Genomic DNA, 20,577 nt, shown 5'->3' with positions numbered 1-20,577 from the left:
CTCCATTGAAGGCTTCTAGGGTTTATGTCAACTATCCTTGTTCATGTCATAATGTAAAAGACGCTTCTTGTGAAGAAAGAAATTTATTATAATGTAAATTAGGTCAATTAGGCCTCCTCCACCAAGCTGACCTCAAACTGGACAAGTTGGCCTAAACGGAGGGGCATAAATACCTATATGAAGGCAACAACTCAACCTCATTTGACACACACATTCATCAAGTTTGATCTGCAACTTCTGGGGCCAGAAAAATGCAAAATTCAAGGAATAAGAAGGAAGTCTCTATCAAGTACCAGAAGTCGAAATTCTCTCTCTCTCACACACGTGAGGCTACTAAACTGCTGGAGGGGCTGAAAACTGCGGTTCTATTGTTGGGTCGAAATTCTGTAGTTGGGGGTCGAAGTTCTGTAGTTAGGAAGTCGAATTTCTGGGTTGACGCTGCGCTGAAGCTGCTGGACAAGAAGAGACTACTAAATCATCTTGGAAGGCTGACTTGGTGGAGGAGGAGGGTCTGTTGGTGTAAGGTCTTGGTCTACCTCATTTTGGTCTACCTTTCTGATTTTCTAACATGGTTTCAAAGCTAAGGGGAAGGAGGAAAAAGACAACTTAAAGATCTATTGAAGGAAAGGGATCAAAGGAAGGTCATTAAGGAAAAAGATGATATAAGAAGGGAATCCCATTGTTTACTTGCATGTATATTTGAAAGTTTATTATTGATTGGGGTTGTGTTTGTACAAGTAAATATCTCTTTAAGAATGTTGAACACTTTGGAAGCATGCTTGGACAAATGGATATATTTGATTTAGTTTATTAGGGAGAGATGAAGCATCTAATGGAATAATGCTTGGGAGGAAATCTGGCCAGCCTATGTGTTGATGTCTAGATCCTGAAGAGGGAGTGTGGTGTTGGTCATGGAGCTCTGACCTTGGATACACACCTAGATCCCTGGGTTGGTGGTAGAGCTTAAAAGTCTAATGGTAGCTAGATTGGCTAAAGCTTGAGCCCGTTTAGTCCTACTTGGATAGAATACCTTGGTCAGGTATCTAGTCCGCAACACTGAGTGTGCTAGAACTCTTTGTAGTTCATTTTGTGATCTTCCATGTACGTCTGTATATATGTAATTATGAAAACTTCCCTAGTTAAGAGGGAGTGCTGAAGAATGTAACTAGTGTCGGTCTTCATAATTGTATTTGAGTCATGATGTAATGTATTTGTCAATATAAAGGAAAATAAATTTTATTATTAAAGAAATTGACTTATTGAAGGCTTCTAGGGTTTATTATTGTCCATGTTATACTGTAAAGGACCCTTCTTGGGCTCTATTTGTGAAGAAAGAAATTTATTATAATGTAAAATAGGTCAATTAGGCCTCAAAATGGACAAGTTGGCCTAAACTGAGGGGCAGAAACACCTATGTAAAGGCAGCAACTCGACCTCATTTGACACAACACTAATCAAGTTCGATCTGCAACTTCTGGGGCCAGAAAAGTGCGAAATTCAAGGAATAAGGAGGAGGTCTCTATCAAAGCACAAGAAGTTGAAATTCTGTCTCTTACTCTCTCACACGTGTGAAGCTGCTAAACTGCTGGAGGGGCCAAAAACTGCAATTCTGTTGTTGGGTTGAAATTCAGTAGCTGGGGGTTGAAGTTCTGTAGCTGGGAAGACAAATTTCTGGGTTGTTGCCGGGCTGAAGCTGCTGGATAAGAAGAGACCACTAAATCATCTTGGAAGGCCGACTTGGTGGAGGAGGAAGGTCTGTTGGTCTAAGGTCTTGGTCTGCCTCATTTTGAATCTACTGAAGGAAGAGTTTTCACTGTGTTTTCCTCTATATAGGGGGTTTAGCCCTGGCTGAGTGCCTACTTCTGGTGTCCCTGATCTTTCTGTTTTTGCTTTGATGATTGCTTGATGAGGAGAAGATAAATAACATAAAGAAGTTAATAAGAACGTAGCAATATCACAAGTAATTATCAACATAAGAAAATCTTTCTGCCTTTCCGATTTTCTAACATGTACAGCCTGCAAATTTGCCGCTCGAATCTCCTGCAGGACTGCCTGTGGCCTGCTGTAGGCTGCCTGCAGTCTGCTGGATTGCCTGCAGCCTATGGCCTGCTTTATGGTCCGTGGACCCTGCTGTCTGGACAGTATGTCCTGTATGGCCTGCAATCTTCCCAGACTTAGCTCAGAAATCAGATTTCTGACTGCTGGGATTATCTCGTACCACTGAAGCTGCTTGTGCTCACCTTTGGACTTAAACCTGAGTAAAGTTCCTTTATTACTCTCCCTAACACTTTAGCGAAGATCTTTTATCACTCTCTTGTCCAATACTCTGTGTCTTTTCCTTTCTTTTATAACATTGAGTTGATGACCAAGTCTCATAACCCTAATTTCTCAATGAAATTGATGGTTGAGATTAAATCCCAATCAATGATGGAGATTACATCTAAATTATGAATGTAAATACTCTACATTTTATTTGACATTAATCAACTCAGTAGTAAAAGACTCTTCACTTTAATAATTAACTTTAATTAAAGTGAATTACAAAATAGAAAGGACCTTTTTGGACGACTTCCACACGTCCAACACTAGACCTGTGTGGAAGTTTCTGTCTGGTGCTACCAACATCTACAGATTGAACCACTGAAAATTGATGAACCATGATATTGGGAGTTCTCAATCCTAGTTTTATTCTATAAACTAAATAAATCACCTTTCCTCTCTCTAGATCCACATGCCTTGCTTTGCACACACTATGATCTGTCTAAAGGCTCTTGAGGTCTCAATTCCCAGGTCTGGGTGGCATGTGGGTTCTCTAGTGGGTTACAGTGGGTCCCTTTTATGGATAAATCAACTCAATTGTTATATGATATACTTACTAATTAGTTTTGCCTGTGATGTACTTTAGCAAATGATTTAATGAAATTTGAAACATATTCTCTTGTTTTATAGGAACATTTGGGCAATAGTGTCCACATGCAGAGTCACTTGCAACTTCAATTGTCTGCATCCATGGGTCATCCAGGTTGCCCAAACTTTCACTGGTTCAGATGCAATTTTCCTGCTGTGGTCTGGCTGCTAGGATTGTATTTGGGTCATCCTTATAAGTTATAATGACTTTTCCAACTTGCCACTATACTGCAACCTTATGGATAATTTGAAATACATTCTGTTTCGAGTGCTGTTTCTACGATGATCCTAGATTCTTTTCTGTTTCTGGTGCAGATTAGTGTTTTTTTTGTGTACCGCAGTACCTGTTTTAGGGTTCATCTCTTGTGTTTAAAATTTACCCTTACTATTTATCTTTAGCTTTACTTACTTCTTGCATAGAGGAGTACCTCTCTCTGCATCTTTTCAAATTGTTTTCCTTGAATGATTTATCCATTGTACTCTATCTGTATTTTTATTTATTGTTGCACTTAGTTAGTTTCCACTTCCACATTACCTTTATGGCATGATGTGCTTCCTGGTACCATTTACCGATTTTGATCATCTGTGGACATTAATATAAATTTTTTTCTTATTGTGCATGTAACGTATTTTCTCAAAGTGCCCCATATCTTATCTATTTGGGCCATAAGAATGAGCCTATATGCCATATCCTTGTGAGTATATAAGTTTGTATTCACATTATTTTTAGGTTATATCGCTGGAAAATTGAAAGTAGAGAGCTTTATGCTATACATTAAATAACATCTAAACTCCTTGTTTCAGGCAAATGCCATCTATAGGAATCCGTAGGCATTTTGGACTGTGTTATTAGGAAAAATGGATCAACTGGTAATGCACATGTCCTGTTTCAATGGTTAGGCTGATTAAAGGCTTCTCCTTGTATTTGTGTTAGAATTAAGGAAGCACGTTTAGTAATTGACTAATAAACTGATAGATGTTGTTTGGATCATGAAGAAATTAACAAAACAGGTGAAATTCTCTTTATACATATTAATTATTTGGGATCATGTGGGAACTAAATATTATTTTTAACTTTTCTTTTGAACTTGGTGAGTTTACTGTTCCACATATTCTTGTAAATCTATATTATAATGGAGAATTGTACATTGAAGTAAATGTCCTCACTCTAAGGGAGGAAGGATTTCTCATTAATTATATTTTTAGCTTATTGTTTGAGTCAGGTGATTAAAACTTTTATTCGTTGCAGCTTTTCTTAGAATGTAGAGGGTAAAAGCTTTTCAAGTGGTGCAGATTTGGTTTGCAGTTTAATTTACTTGATGTTAGGTTGCTGTGATATTTTGGATATAGAGGAAGCTCAATCATAGCCATGGGATTTGAATGGTAGCTAGCTGCTAAGTCACAAGGTTTGACGAATTTTACAGATGAGTTTCAAAATTTGCCGAATCTCAAAAAACAATTAAAAATTGTTGGGGGTTTGCTAAATTCAGAAGAAAATCTAAAAGTAAATTTCAACGCAAATCTTAAGGTGAATTTGAACTTCAAGATGCATCTCAAGTGGAATCTTGAAACAATCACTATTTCAAATCATTAAATACGTCTTTTAAATGGATTTTTTAAAAATCTTTATATATATTGAAAATTGTGAAATTTATGTATGGATAAACTCAATTCTGCATTTTGTCGTAATTTTCATCAGTCAATTTGAATTCAAAATATTGAAATTTATTTATGGATAAACTTAATGCTGCATTTTATCCTAATTTTCATTGGGCAATTTTAATTTCATTCAAATTTCATGGTCACCGAACCCAAACCAAATCCAATTTGAATTTTATTCAAATTTCATTGTCACCGAACTCAAATTTAAACCATGAGATATTATTAAATCTCTGAATAAAGTTACTAGGGAATTATTAATTAGTATGCAAATGATGCTAATCCTTGTCTTGACTGCAGGATTTTCTCGGCCTGGTTGAAAATTTTTACTACCTTTCTGGGGCATATACCATTGAGCTTGCTGTGGGTGATTCAACTATGGTATATTGTCTTCTACTGCTTTGCTAGTAGATGCTATATTTGAAAATTTATCTTTGGTAAATATTGATTTCTTAGATCTGTTAATGAAAAATTATTTTGACTAGTGACTGAAACAATGCCTGCCAATTTTCCTGTGAAAATTGTCTTATTTTCTTGGAGGTTTCTGTTCTATGGAATTAATAGTATTATGGTTCACTGTTTATTCTAGGTGGTGTTATGTGAAGAATGCCTGTATATTTTCACATAAAAATGTCCTACACATTTTATGTTATAATTCTTCAATTTTATTCCCAACCAAAATGGGAAAAATTGACACTATCTTATTCTGCTGCATTTTTGTGATATTCAATTTTATTTTCATGTGCGAACATGGAGAATGAATCAGGGCCATGTTTTTTGAACAGGAAAATTCATTTTTAAAGTTGTTGGGCTATCTGGAGCTGGACTTACCAGAGGCTCCAGAAAATGCAGCTCGTCCTCGACCAGCAGCTATTGATATTGCTTCAAGATTCGCACCTGCAGCTGAGATAACACATATTTTCCGGACACCTGAAAAGCTTCCTCCATCTGAGCTCTCTTATGCATTTTTGACTCTTACTTTATTGCCTTTCCTTGGATTTCTAATTGGGGTAAGTTTTTATTTGTATTCTTTCTTTTGCTCAAGAAGACTAGCAATGGAATAGACAACACAAAACATAACATATAAGAACTGGCTTTTTTGTCAACGTGGGAACATTTTTTTGGTCAATGTGTTCATTGTTTCCATATGTCCACAATGCATAAGATTCTATGTTTCATAGAATGAGAGCTTTAAGGTGCATGATGCTAATGAGAATAGAAAGGTTAGTTGATTTATTTTAGAACTAAGAATACACTGATAACATCCAATCTGTTTTGATTACTTGTATCAAAGTGGACTTCCTGATATGCTTTGATCCTTCCTAATAAAGAAGTATTGTTCAAAGCACGTGACTTATAAATTCAATTGTGGTTTTCTGGGCTGGTTTTTGTACATAAGTGGCCAATGCATGACTTGCACTATCCATCAAACAAACATCTATCCATGATAGAAAGAATTTGATGCCTTTTCAAGGACCCATTCAAGGACTTGCAAACAATTCACATGCTTGTTTAGGGCTAGGCAATATTTAAGGAATTGTACAATATACCCTCGATGAGATGGTAGTGCAATAATAGTTAAGCATTCTGCCTTAACTTGATCTATATTTTGGTCAGAATAATTTTGTCAAATGAGCTCAGGATACGAAGGTCATACATTTTATCTGGGCAAAGATATCATGAATGAATAAGTATCTAATATATGTTATGAGTCCAAACCTGATCCAAAGTACTAAACCTTGACGTCAAGGGTTGACCCACTTGACGTCCATAATTCTCAAAATGGTTTTAAGGTGAAGTGATGCCATCTAGGACAAATGTCTATTTCATTTACTATGGCTTCTGTTTGCACCAGTGTTACCAGATTCAGAATCGACAATAAATCGGCGAGGCAAAAGACCAAAGAGTTTTAATTGGATCGAGAAAAAATTAGTGAATTCAATAAATAAAGATATACACATATATTGAATTAAAAAAAACATTTTTCATTGATATTCAATAAAGTCATTTCCAAACAATGCATAATATCAATAGATGTACAAAATATCATGAATGAATAAGTGTCTAATATATGTTATGAGTCCAAACCTGATTCAAAGTACTAAGCCTTGACTCCTAACCAGTCACTACATAGAACCAGAAGCATTTTCTTCTAAAAGTTTACAAAACACTGCATACTAATCAGTAAAAAACAGTAACTAAGAGTCTAAGAGTGAGAACTAGAAGCAATTCCTCCCACTCCTTCACTTCTTGGTTGACTCTCAAAATTCTCCAAGTCATGTTGGCTTAAAAGAGGAGCTTCATCCAATCGGAGCTGCATTTGTAGTTTGCAGATCTATCTCTTCAAGGTTGATTGGTGAATGATCCAAAGCTGTCATTATCTCGAGACATTGAAATGTGAATTAAAGTTTGAACTTTAAAGTGCAAATCAGATTATGAAACCTCCCAATTAAGGCTCTCACCTAGTATTTGCTTGTTGTGAAGTCGTAGATTGTAATGGACAAATACAAGGTCATGTAAGCACTTTTGTGTCAATTGGTTGCGCTTCTACCACCAAAGACCTAGCAAGTGGCAAGGGTTTGTGAGTAGTAAGTACCAAGTACAAATTAAAGATGATAAATAGTAAGTAAATACTAAAACCTTAAAAAGACAACAAAATTTAATAAAACATTTAACATACAAAATAAAGTTTAAACAAATTAATGAATTGATGAAGTCTTCAAGCCTCAAAGTGTACCTGACAACATATTAGTCCTTTCTCATATAACACTTGTATAGGCAAATAATTTAGCTGGTGCCCTATAATCTTGTAGCTGGGCAAAGACATGACTTTTAACTTCTGGATCACGGAAGCAACTTTCAATGCGTGTCATAAGTCCTCTGCCAACCTCCCCTTTAAATTTGCTCTTATCATAAAAATATTGTGGGTTTAAGAAGTACCCAACAACATGTAAGGGGGAATGCAATTGCCTATTCCAACGTGCATCAATAATGTCCCGAAGAGGCATATACCTGGCCTTCTCATCCCCATATCTTCTTTTGATGGCCTCCTTTGCGAGATCCATTGTCTCATAAATGTAACCCATAGCAGGTTTGTCACCATCAACCATCCTGAAAGTTCAATTTTTGAAATTTAATGAAATGAAAATTTGAAAATGAAATGAAGCTTGAAATGAAAAAGTTAAAAGACTTCAAGTACCTGAGAACTCTGATAAGGGACTCTGTCACAACAATAATCTCTTGTTAATTTTAGCTCAACATGTTCATTTCTTATGACAATTACTTTATTAATCCATTAGATTTCCATTAGCAATCACATTAATTAATATCATATGACAGTAACTGATGAAAGAACAACAACCATAAATGCAGAAGACAAGCCAAGACAAGAGGACACCATTATTTAGGCGTAAAGCCCCACAAGGGGGAAAACCCACAGATCTTTCCTTCTTGATAATATCAAATGTTCGGAGAGAGAGAAATCCATAAGTACAATGATACATTAGTCAAAGTCAAGAGATTGACTTGCCATAGATGATCCCAATCCACTGCCCAAAAGTCAAAGTCACATATGCAGAAGTCAGCAATAGTCAATGTAGCAATCAACAGCAGTCAAAGCTGCCCTAAACAGTCAACAGTGAATGATCAATAGCCCAGTCAAATCAACCCAATCTGTTTGGTCAAAGGAGAAAGAAATTCACTCTCTGTAGGCAATGAAAATGCAGTTAACGCAACCTTCAAAAGTCTGGTCAAAACTCGGTCAACAGTCTGTGCCAAACCTGCCTTAGACCTGTGGTCAACATAGGTCAAACACCTCAGTTTTCCTTAGTTCCTATACCCACAAGTGCGACCTAGTTGGCAGAGTAATAGTCCATCAAAAATGCAGTCAAACAATTGGTCAAAGTGCCTAGTCAACACTGCTGTGTACTGGAAAGGTCAACCACAGAAATAAAAAAAATCACAGGAGATTCATCCTCCAAAAATTCACACGTGTGGGAGAGATATCTGCCCAGTGTATCTCAGATTATAGATAATAGAATCACAGAGATATCTCAATAAGTAGTGATCCAATATATGAGGCTCATCTATAGAACAACTCTGAGTCTTCATAGTGAGGCATATCACTGATAGGGTGTTTATCAAGAACACCAAGGATCCCACAAGATATACATATGCAAACCAACAATTTCTCCATCTCATCAGACCGTTAAGTGCAGGGAATAGTGCATCAAGGCTAGGTCTTCCATCTTGACTTTAAAAGTCAACTCCCTCTTACATTGATAAGCAATAGGGTCATCAATCTAACATCATCAATAGCTGCATCTTTACAATCTAATCAACAAGGGTCGTCGATAACTCCCTTTGAATATAGGGAAAGTGAACTTGCCAAAACATAACCATCGAGCCACCTGTAACCTGTCCCTTTTCCTGCTATAGGCCCTTAGGTCAATGTGCCGAAGTCATCAATCATAATCATGTAGCTTCCATGCAGCCTCTCAAGTAACAGGGATATATCAAGGCATCATCAGAGTCATCATACTCATAATTAGCTGCCTTTATTTGCCTTCATCAATAAACGTAAACATTGAGCAAGAAGAGTCATTGGGTCATATTGACAGGGATTCTATAGCTCCCTCTGAAACCTTGCTTCATGTAATCATCTAGCTTTTAATCATGAGCTTTTCATGCAAGGGATGAGACTTTCCACAAGTTAACTGTAACAACAAACTTCTAGGAAGCTTGCTTCAGATCAAAGAGTAAACTCTAAAGAATCATCATGGTCCTTTAACCAGAGTGAAGAAATCCTCCCATGAGATTATCCCAAAACAACTGCATTATCCTTCATTGCTAGATGACTGCAACCAATGCATTAAATCACCCAATCACGCAGTACATTTTTACAGATGAGCAGGTGGCAGACGTTCTAACTAAGCCTCTGGTGAAGGGGAAGTTTGTGAAGTATTGAGATAAACTGGGGATTGTGGAGAATCCCTCCCTTTGCTAGAATGGAGTGTTGAAGTGAGTGGTAACTTTGGAAGGTCTTTTGCATAGGCTTCGTGTCTTAACATGTGGAAGACATTATTTGCCTCTTCTAGGTGCTTGCTTGGTGGAGTAAGTGATTTATGTCTTCTTTCACAAGTCTATTCTAGGAAAAGTACAATAATTAAAGTAAATTAATTATTGTGCACTATTGAGTCATTTTCTAAGGATAAATAATTTAATTATTTAAGTCACTTATAGATAATCTCAACCATTGATCTTCAAGATGGTTCTAGAAGGGAGATTTGGGTTTAGGGATTTGGACTTAATGAAGATTATAGAGGGAGCCTAGCGAGGAGGTGTAGACACAAGTTGTGTGAGTGAGTCATCTTTCAGAGAGGGATTTCCTCTTAGTGTGAGTGGCTCTGTGGACTAGGAGCATAGAGAAGGAGAAGAGTGGATTGGGATGAATCAAGGATGGCCGAGCAGGAAGAGATTGCAGGACCAAGTTGCCGGAGGGAGATTGATTTTATTTGGAGGAGGCTAGGTTGGTTGAGGGCCAAGCTTTCCTTAGTGTACATGAGTGGCAGGTCGAGTTGCTGTCTGAGTATTTGGGCTGAGTTCTCCATACCAATTTCATCTGGATGCTAATTTCCTGGAGGCTGAGTTCCCTGGGACGAATTCAATTTGTGGGAGCCAAGTTACAGGTTCCAGGATTTTGTATTTTTCCTCGTATCTCTGTGGGTCCAAAAACCCATATTTTCCAGATAATTAAATGATGGAGAATTGTTGTGGGTGATTTATTTTTGCAATTTGATGTCTTTGGTTTATTCACATTGCATATATTTCATTCTAGAGGTTAGGAATACCAGTGATATTATTTTTCGATGATTTAGTAATTATTTGGGTAAATAAATAAATTGCTGGGGATAAATTAAATTGCAGTGAGAAAATAAATCTGGCCGGTATTAGAAATTTAACATGAATTAGATATGAAAACCATTTGAATATGATTTTGTGTAACTTAGATTAGGAAAAGATTAAAACCTCACTGAAAATATTCTCGCGAACTCCAAATCTTGCAAAGTGATGAATGCTGGCAATTTTATTAACCTGTCAACAACCACCCAAAATTGGTAACATTGTCATTTGAGTCCTTGGAGAATGTAGCAAAATGTCCAGATATACATTCCCATTTCTTGTTTGAAATTGTTTGGTGCACGAGTAATTATGTTGGCTTGTTTTTCTTTGCTTAATTGATTTGGTATTGCTTATAGATTTGAACATAATAAGATAGCTATTTGCTTCTTCATATGCTTTTGAGATAGATATAGTTGCAGCGTTATTAAGTTTTTAGTCCTTTCTAGTATGCATCCAAAGGGGTTGTCGTCACATCGATAGAGAATTTTGTACATTAGCCGAGCCACTTGTTACCATTGTTTCTCTATGCTAAAAGAATTTCTTCCTTTTTAAGTTTCCTAATGTTCCAAGACTAAGGATATTGCGTTTTTGCCTCTTTTCCTACCGAAGGGACCTCTCAAAACACTGATATTTTAAACCTGAGATAACTCTGTTATATTTTATATTTTTCTTTCCAGCCATATAAATGAGCTTAGGACAACTTTTTTCAAATAGCTCATGAATTCCCCCTGAATTCCCATCAAAGGAAAGGAACCTGATTAGGTCAGTTGGTTTGATGCTTTTCTGTAAAGTTTTGTAGATGTTCTATGCTAAGAGCAATTTCACTTTTCTCACAGCAATCATACAAGTAGATAAGCAAAATGCAGATAGAACATATAAGCAGATCTTATAGAAGACAAATCAGAAACAAGAAAAATGTATGTGTTTGTTTCGGCGGTCAACAGGATGCTTCAACCAGCAAAGTCTCCTTTGGTCAGCCAGCCCAGCATGTGTCACAACAACCCTCCAACCAGTAGATGAGTCAACCCAAGTCAGTTCTACAAAAGTCAACGCTGTCCTGAAAAGTCAACGCAGGGGCAGCAAGATAAAAGTCAACGCAGCAGCAAAATGGTCAACCCTTTGACCTCGATTTTTGTGCCAGGTAGTATGGCCTTCAAAAATCGAACCTCCCACAAGTTTTCAGCTTGTTTGGACCAAGCGTTGACCAAAGTCAACGCTGGTCAAACTTCTGCGAAACCCTAGCAGCAGAAAAATCCTCTTCGTCCTTCCCACGTGTGGCTGAAATTCGTCCTCCAGGTAGCTCGTACTTTTTAGGATGGGAGAGGAAGATGTGAGTTGTGTTGTGATCAAATTCTCTCCAACTTTTCCTGTATATATATATCCATCAATGAGGGTGTGTGACACATCTGTTGGGCATGTGAGCCTACATTACAAAACTGGGTGACCTTTGCACATATAATTTATTAAGAATAATAAATTCAAAATATAAGTTCTGCTCATCGGATTAAGACTATTTTTATATGGATTTTACACCTCTCAGAAAGAGGAATCCAACAAAAATATTAGCCACTTCTGAGCATCAAAACATGGAGTTTGGACCTAGTTGTCCAAATTTAACACTCCCTCTCAACTAGGGAGAACTCCATCTATTAGTGCAATTAACATCGTGAGTCATCCCGCCGAAACTTGCTTTGCTGGCTTCTTTATTTCAGAACAGAAGTGGGTCAGTCACAAAGACATCATTCCCCGACTGACATAATCAGTCCAGAGGTCCCAGACCTCACAAATCTTGATCCCAGATCAAGTGGTTGGACCATGCCATCCTAGATAGAGAGTACGTCAATCTCTGATGCGTCCATCAGTCTTTGCTAATAGTCTCTAGCTTTTCCACACCTCATTGGCCAAATGAGAGGTACTTCCCATGAGCCCTGAACTCAATGGGTAGGATGCATACGGGGCACAGATTAAATGAGTGGCGAACCAGCTCAATAATCACAAGGGTGGGGCAGAAGCATTATGAGTGCTTATAGCTCCGAGAAGCTATCCCCAAAGCCCCACCAGAGCTCCCAGAGCTCATCGTCCAACAGGACCCACATCATAGGGTCTTTCCACGACACCAAGACTCTCACGGAAGGTTAGGAACTTGACCTTCCCCAGGGGCTTAGTGAGAATATCCGCGACCTGCTCATCAGTTCCTATATGATCGAGCCTTACGACGCCTCGCTGTACCATATCCCGGATAAAGTGGTACCTGATATCAATATGCTTGGATCGGTCGTGGAACACAGGATTCTCAATCATACGAATCCCACTCTGATTATCACAGAGTATTACAGTGGTATCTAGCACATGTTGGAACAGCTCACTAAAGAGCTTCCTCAACCAAACTGCTTCACAACAGGCCATACTAGCAGCAATGTATTCGGCCTCCGCGGTGCTCAAAGCCACCGACTTCTACTTCCTGCTCATCCATGAGATCGAAGCAGAACCAAGATTGAAACAGCATCCAGATGTGCTCTTACGATCCACCACACTGCCAGCCCAATCGACATCAGTATATCCCCGGAGTATCACACTCCCGGCAGTGTATCTCAGCCCATGGTTTATCGTGCCCCGAAGATATCTCAAAAGATTCTTGGCACCAACCCAGTGAAAATGATGAGGCTCAACCATCTGTTGACTCAAAGTATTCACTGCAAAACATATGTCCGGACGGGTGTTCACTAAGAACATCAAAGCTCCTATGAGTTGACGATACTCAGTAGGATTGGCCAAGATAGGCCCTGCAGCGCTGCCACTCAACTTCTTAAAGTTGAGTTCCATTGGTGTCGACACGGACTTACAGTCCACCATCCCAAATCTTTCCAGAAGCTTCACAATATACTTTCCTTGAGAAAGGAAAATCTCTCCAGGTCTCTGCCAGACCTCCAGGCCTAGGAAATAGTGCATCAGTCCTAGGTCTTTCATCTCGAACTCAGCAGCAAGCTCCCTCTTACATTGATGAATGAGAGGGTCATCACCTGTCAGGAAGAGGTCGTCCACATAGAGCACTAGAATGAGAGGCTTTCCTTCCTCAACCTTAAAGTAAAGGTTTGGATCAGCATTGCTTCGAGTGAAGCCCAGCTTCCACAAGTAACTGTCCATCCTCTCATACCAAGCTCTGGGTGCTTGCTTTAACCCATAGAGGGCTTTCTTCAACCTGCAGACATAAGTGTCTCGATCTTGAACTTCAAATCCCAGAGGTTGTTCTACATACACCTCTTCCTTTATTGCACCATGCAGAAAAGCGGTCTTGACATCCATCTGATGAAGACTCCATCCTTGCGTAGCAGCAAGGGCTATGATGGATCGGATGGTGGTATATCGAGCCACAGGTGCAAATATATCGTCATAGTCAATTCCTTCCTTTTGAGAGAAGACACGGGCAACAAATCTTGCCTTAAACTTTTCAGCACTCCCATCAGATCCATGTTTAATCTTGTAGAGCCATTTAGCGGTGACAACAGATTTGTCCTTCGGTCTCGGGACCACATCCCAGACATCATTCTTCATAATAGCCTCATATTCTTCATGCATAGCATCCTTCCAGACTTGATGCTTGATGGCTTCTTCAAAAGATCCAGGTTCAGATTGTATAATAGTACTCATGGCAGCTAGATACCCTTGGTATCTACACGGCTTCTTGCTTTCTCGGAATGTTCCCCTTGGGGCAACATGACCCTCAGCATCTTCGAGGGTGTCCCTGAGCCATGATGGCCTCTTTCCTAGAGAAGGGGAAGGATCAATAGGGTCCATTGGCCCTTCAACATCAGGCATAGTCTCATCCTGGGGTTCTTCCAGATTTCCAGGTCTTTCTTCATGGTTTTCTTCAGATCTAGGAAGATCTACTACTTTCTTCAGGGAAGCATCTTCGTCAAAAGTGACATCATGGCTTATCTCTACTTCCCTTTGACCAGGTACATAGACTCTATATGCCTTAGAAGTCTCACTGTAGCCCACAAACATTCCTTTCTTCCCAGTAGCATCCAACTTACTTCTCTTTTCTTTCGGCACATGAAAATAGACAGGACATCCAAAAATTCTAAAATGTGAGACATCAGGTTTCTTACCAGAGAAAACCTCTTCGGGAGTTTTGGAGTCCAAAGCGGAATGAGGGCATCGGTTTTGAATGTACACAGCAGTATTTGCAGCTTCTCCCCACAGAAACTTTGGAAGACCCTGGTCACATAGCATGGCACGGGCAGCTTCCACAATAGTCCTATTCTTGCGTTCAGCAACACCATTCTGCTCAGGAGTATATGCAGTGGTAGTCTCCCTCTTAATGCCAGCTTCTCTGCAAAAGTCTTTGAACTCATTTGACTCATATTCAGTGCCATTGTCAATCCTCAAAATCTTGATCTTCTTTCCGGTCATATTTTCCACCAAGGCTTTGAAGGTACGGAACCACATGAAAGCCTCATCCTTCTTCTTCAAGAAGTATATCCAGGTTTTGCGAGAGAAGTCATCAGTAAATGTCATATAGTAAGAACATCCCCCCAGGGATGTTACAGGCAACATACCGGAAAGATCAGAATGGACTAGTTGCAATATCTCAGATGTCTTTGTGACACTTGAGGGGAAAGGTCCCCTTGTATGTTTTCCTTCAGCACAGCCCTTACATACACCTTTATGATTATTTCCAAAATCAGGCATCCCTGTCACCACCTTCCTTGCTTCGGGAAGAGCCTTGTAATGAAGGTGTCCAAATCTTCGGTGCCATAGTTTGGTTTGACGGATAGTATCACAAGTCATAGCTCCCAACGGACTCCCTCCAACCTGGTAGAGTGTACCAACTCTAAAACCAATTGAGATAGCTTCCTTGAAGCTCTTCTTCCACATGAGTACCTTTCCATCAGAGAAAGTTACATTGAATCCTTTGTCTTCCATGGCAGATACAGACACAAGGTTCTTCTTCAATTTGGGTACATAGAGTACATCTTGTAGATGGAGGACTTGTCCTTGAGACAAGTGGAGGGTCACAGTCCCGGTCCCTTTCACAGGATAAATGGCATTATCCCCAAGGATAATTTCTAGATTAGTATCCCTTTCAACCATGTCAGAAAGTGCTTCCTTGAATCCGGTGATGTGTCTTGAGGCACCACTATCGATTAGCCAGACATCCATAGTGTCGGGCGGAGATGCAGCTGAGAGAGCAGATATTAGAATATACTCATTTCTTTTATCAACAACATTAGACTCCTCATACCTGGTATTTCTGGTCCTTTTAGAAGGTGGATGGTTTCCTTCAAAGTGAGCCTTCCTCTTTCCTTTGGATTTGTCATTTCTTTGATTCCCATTCCTTCGGTTGTTGTTGTTGTCGTCACTATCGGGAGAATTCTTCTGGAAGGGGCATTCTCTAGCATAGTGTCCAGTCCTATGGCAGGTGAAACATTTACCCTTCTTCTTTTGAGTCTTAGTCCTTCCTTTGTCCTTGGAACCACCAGAGTTCTTCTTTCGGGAATGAGCAACATAGGCAGCATTTCTTTCATTATCAAATTCCTTCATCCTTGTTTCTTCTTGCATACATCTAGACAGAAGCTCATCAAAGTTAGGGATGGTATTATTGTTGAGAATGGTAGTTGTGAATACTTGCCATTCATATGGAAGTCCTCCAAGTGCGGTGAGAACCATCTCACGATCAGCTATTGTCTCCCCAATAGCTAGCAGATTGTTCCTGGTTTCGGTCAACTTCATAAAGAAAGTTTGAATAGACTCGTCTCGGCCCTTCTTCATATTCTTCAACTTGTTCTTGAGGAATAGCACTTGGTTCACATTGTTTACTCGGAACATAAGTATCAGTTTGTCATACATCTCCTTGGATGTGCCTAGTTCAGATATGTAGGCAACCAGACTCTTATTTATGGATTTCCTGATCAGCAATTTTGCTCTGATTTCTCCCTTCTTATACTTGTGTTTAACAGCAGCAGAGGCATTTGATGGAGGTTCTTGAATCTTCCCTGTCACATGATCTAGGAGATCATGATCTTCTAATTTGAGATCTAATAACATCTTCCAGGCATGGAAGTCATCACTTCCAGTCAGCTTGTCATTCTCCCTGAATTCAAGCTTAGAGGAATCCATTTCCTTCGATGATGATTGCTATAGATAGAGTTTGTCTTCACCTCAGCTCTGATACCATGTAAAGTTTTGTAGATGTTCTATGCTAAGAGCAATTTCACTTTTCTCACAGCAATCATACAAGTAGATAAGCAAAATGCAGATAGAACATATAAGCAGATCTTACAGAAGACAAATCAGAAACAAGAAAAATGTATGTGTTTGTTTCGACGGTCAACAGGATGCTTCAACCAGCAAAGTCTCCTTTGGTCAGCCAGCCCAGCATGTGTCACAACAACCCTCCAACCAGTAGATGAGTCAACCCAAGTCAGTTCTACAAAAGTCAACGCTGTCCTGAAAAGTCAACGCAGGGGCAGCAAGCTAAAAGTCAACGCAACAGCAAAACGGTCAACCCTTTGACCTCGATTTTTGTGCCAGGTAGTATGGCCTTCAAAAATCGAACGCTGGTCAAACTTCTGCGAAACCCTAGCAGCAGAAAAATCCTCTTCGTCCTTCCCACGTGTGGCTGAAATTCGTCCTCCAGGTAGCTCGTACTTTTTAGGATGGGAGAGGAAGATGTGAGTTGTGTTGTGATCAAATTCTCTCCAACTTTTCCTGTATATATATATCCATCAATGAGGGTGTGTGACACATCTGTTGGGCATGTGAGCCTACATTACAAAACTGGGTGACCTTTGCACATATAATTTATTAAGAATAATAAATTCAAAATATAAGTTCTGCTCATCGGATTAAGACTATTTTTATATGGATTTTACACCTCTCAGAAAGAGGAATCCAACAAAAATATTAGCCACTTAATCTGAGCATCAGAACATGGAGTTTGGACCTAGTTGTCCAAATTTAACATTTTCTGTCCAATGCTAGGAGTATTCCCCACTCCGTCTGAGGACTCTTACAGTCTGAGTTCTGTAAGAAATTAGAAACAGATAGTTTTGAATCCCCAAAACAATTTTGATGATCTTCTAAGTGTGGGGAAAATGATACAACGTGTGAAGAAATGAAGTTTGGATTAGGCAGAAGTTGCATGCAAATTAAAGTGTCCGAGGTTCTGCTATTGACGTTTTCGAGTGCACTGCATCAAAAGAGTACATAGACTGCTGATATTTGTACATGTATGATTAGTGTCAAACATTGGAACATTTTATTTACAAGTAGCAATCTTTTTGGTTCCTATTTTCTTAATTGTCTGATTATTTCGTGTTTATGCTTTCCAGCTTTGGAGTTTAGGGGTGAATTTAAAATTTTTTCCCACAGCTGGCCTGCCGTTGGTCTCAGCCATATTATTCCACAGTGGTATACTGGCGGTGCTGGTCCTATATATTCTTTTCTGGGTCAAGGTATATCCCTTAATTTCCATTGTTTTTTTATATTGGTGCAAACAATAGTTATTTCACCCGTTATTTCACCCATAGGCTCTCAAGAACGAGAATTCTGAAATGAAATTTAATATGCATGCATGTTTCCTTGTTGCAGTTAAATCTCTTCACCACGTTGAAGTATCTTGGTTTCCTTGGACTCTTTCTGGTTGCGGTGGGCCACAGTATACTGTCCCACCTGGCTTATATTTCTTCAAAAGTGAAGTCCAATTGAAGATGTTGAGATTTTTTCTTTGTGCCAGATCTGGCCACAGTTACAATTTTGTTAGATCAAAAGGATAAATCCAGCGTAAATGCAAATTTCAGATTCTCTTGTTTTGATGAGAAAAGCACATTAATGTAAGTGATATATTTGCAAAAAAGGTGAAAACGTTGAGGAGCAATAAGCTTGTGAATTTTATGTGCTGCAGTGGTTTATGCATTTCAAATGCAAATATAATTAGTTTAATGAGAAAACACATGGAATGATGAGGCATTCTGGTATGCAATAATGTTTTGGTTAATAGATTGTGGATTAGAAACAAAATGCCACGAAGGTACTAGCGGTGCACAGTATCAACGATGCATTATTATATAGACAATTCGATGTCTCCGTAAAAATGTCAATGAAAGTTATTAAGCTCACATCATTTAATGACTTATTGGAGTAAAACAATGCAATGTACGTATTTTTCAACAGAAAACTAATTTTAGAATAACATTTGACATACATCTATGTCGTCCATGGTTGGCCAGCGGTTTGGTCAACAAAGTTCATATGAATCCAGAATTTCTTGTGCAGAACGTAAATCACTACAAAGGAATAAATTATGAACCATCGTTCAAGTAGTAGTGAGAGGGGAAGAAGGTGCGCATGCATTGCAAATATTTGTTAGTGTTTCATATAGGTGATAAAAAAAGGCTGTAGTAGCAATGTCAAAAACAAATAGGGAAATTTCTCATCTAATGATCAGAAAAATTACGACAGCAGCAATGATGATAATAATTTTTTTCTTCACTTTTTGTGTCGAGCTTTCTATGTATTGCCCTTGTCTGTAGTAACAGAGGGGAAAGTTTGTCCTTGTCTGCAGAAACAGAGGGAAACACGAATGGTATCCGTTACTATACCATTTTCTAAGGTGGATCTTGAGGTCCATCAACACAGAAATAACGGGTATATTTTTCTTTTCTGTTGCAATAGTCAAAGCTGATTAACATGTTGGGTATTTTAGATACCGACTCTCCTAAATAATTTTTTTATATTATTTCAAGTCTTTTGTTTGGTTGATAGTTAATTAAATATGTTTTTATTTTTATAATTCTTATTTGGTTGATAGCTAATTTAGTTTTTCTGTGTGCGTTACCTTTTTAAAAAAAAAATCTTTGTTCATTCATTCAGGGATCACATCATCAAATTTTAAGTTTTCAGTTGATAAACAAATTTTAATATAAAAATGATAATTAGCGATAAATAATAAAAAATAATGAGAATTAAAATAAATAGGAATATATATATGTGTGTTTTTATAAGTGTTGCTCATTTCATGTTAGTTGATGTAAAGGTGTTAACGGAATAAATTTATTATGTGTATTTATAATATAAATGAATTTAGTGTAATGGCCGCTCCTCCCACTCAGAGTAAGAGCGAGACGCGCACCAAGTGAACCCCTAAAAATGGGCTCTACTTGCGATGGCTTGAGTGAAACAATGAAAACGCACTCGTTCATTAATTATGCACATATATTAGGTGAACTCACTCTGCTGCTGGAGCTTCATATAAAGAATAGAAAAGGAAGCCCCACCCCATAAATTGTGTCAGAGGCTGCTGGATCTACTCATGGCCACCTTTTGTTTCTCAATTGACCAGATGCATTTTTTAATGTTATTTTTAGTACAAACTCACAAGAGTAGTATGATTAATTATATACTAAATAAATAAAGGGTGGTCAATTTAATTGTCATTTGCTTCATTTTAATTATTAGATATTTTATTAGAAAGAGATTAAAATTGGTTTGCAGGTTAATTAATTGTTATTAATGGATAGATGTTTGAGGTGTGATAGTGAGTTGATGTAGAAATTGTTAAAGAAATATGCACGGCATTTCTTATGAATAAGGCATGTAATAGAGATGTGTATTCATGTAGCAAAGTTTTGACAGGTTAGATCAATTGAGAATTGATCTAAACTTTTTAAGATAGATGTTTGAAGTGTGTTAGTGAGTTGATGTAGAAATTGTTTAAGAAATATGCACGGCATTTCTTATGTATAAGGTATGTAATAGAAATGTGTATTCATGTAGCAAAGTTTTGACAGGTTAGATCAATTGAGAATTGATCTGAATTTTTTAAGAGTATTATCTTGTCATGCACAAATTTTAGAATGTTAGAACATTCTCATTTTTAAAATTTCTATTGGATTCTTAACATACTTGTGGTAAAAAATGAAGGTGTGTTTGCTATAAGATTAATATAATTGGGCATGAGTAAATCCTATTAGAAATTTGTAGATGAGTCTTTGTAATGAATGGCTAATAATGTTTTATAGAGTTAGTAGCATATACAAGGAACCATGATGATGCTTTTATTATGATTTGCACTTAGACTCAAGTATCTCGAGTAATAAGTGTTTGAAA

The 20,577-nt window shown here is 38.2% G+C and overlaps 1 protein-coding gene across 1 annotated transcript in view; it reads left to right on the top strand.

The window, feature by feature from the left end:
• The window catches only part of HAP6 (ribophorin II (RPN2) family protein), a 116,466-nt gene extending 97,877 nt beyond the window's left edge, over positions 1-18,589 (top strand). Inside the window, exons 17-20 of the mRNA XM_089416885.1 lie at positions 4,867-4,947; positions 5,352-5,576; positions 17,802-17,924; positions 18,061-18,589. Of these exons, the coding sequence (XP_089273011.1) occupies positions 4,867-4,947; positions 5,352-5,576; positions 17,802-17,924; positions 18,061-18,177 (546 nt within the window). The 3' untranslated portion in view covers positions 18,178-18,589. The remainder of the gene's footprint in view (positions 1-4,866; positions 4,948-5,351; positions 5,577-17,801; positions 17,925-18,060) is intronic.
• Positions 18,590-20,577: the final 1,988 nt, after the last annotated feature.

Source organism: Pinus tabuliformis, chromosome 3_2 (genome assembly GCF_031772625.1).
Source record: "Pinus tabuliformis cultivar Carrire ecotype Pingquan chromosome 3_2, CPIR1, whole genome shotgun sequence".
NCBI lineage: Eukaryota > Viridiplantae > Streptophyta > Pinopsida > Pinales > Pinaceae > Pinus > Pinus tabuliformis.
The sequence above is the reverse complement of the archived record's forward strand: the minus strand, read 5'-3'. Positions and strand labels throughout refer to the sequence as shown.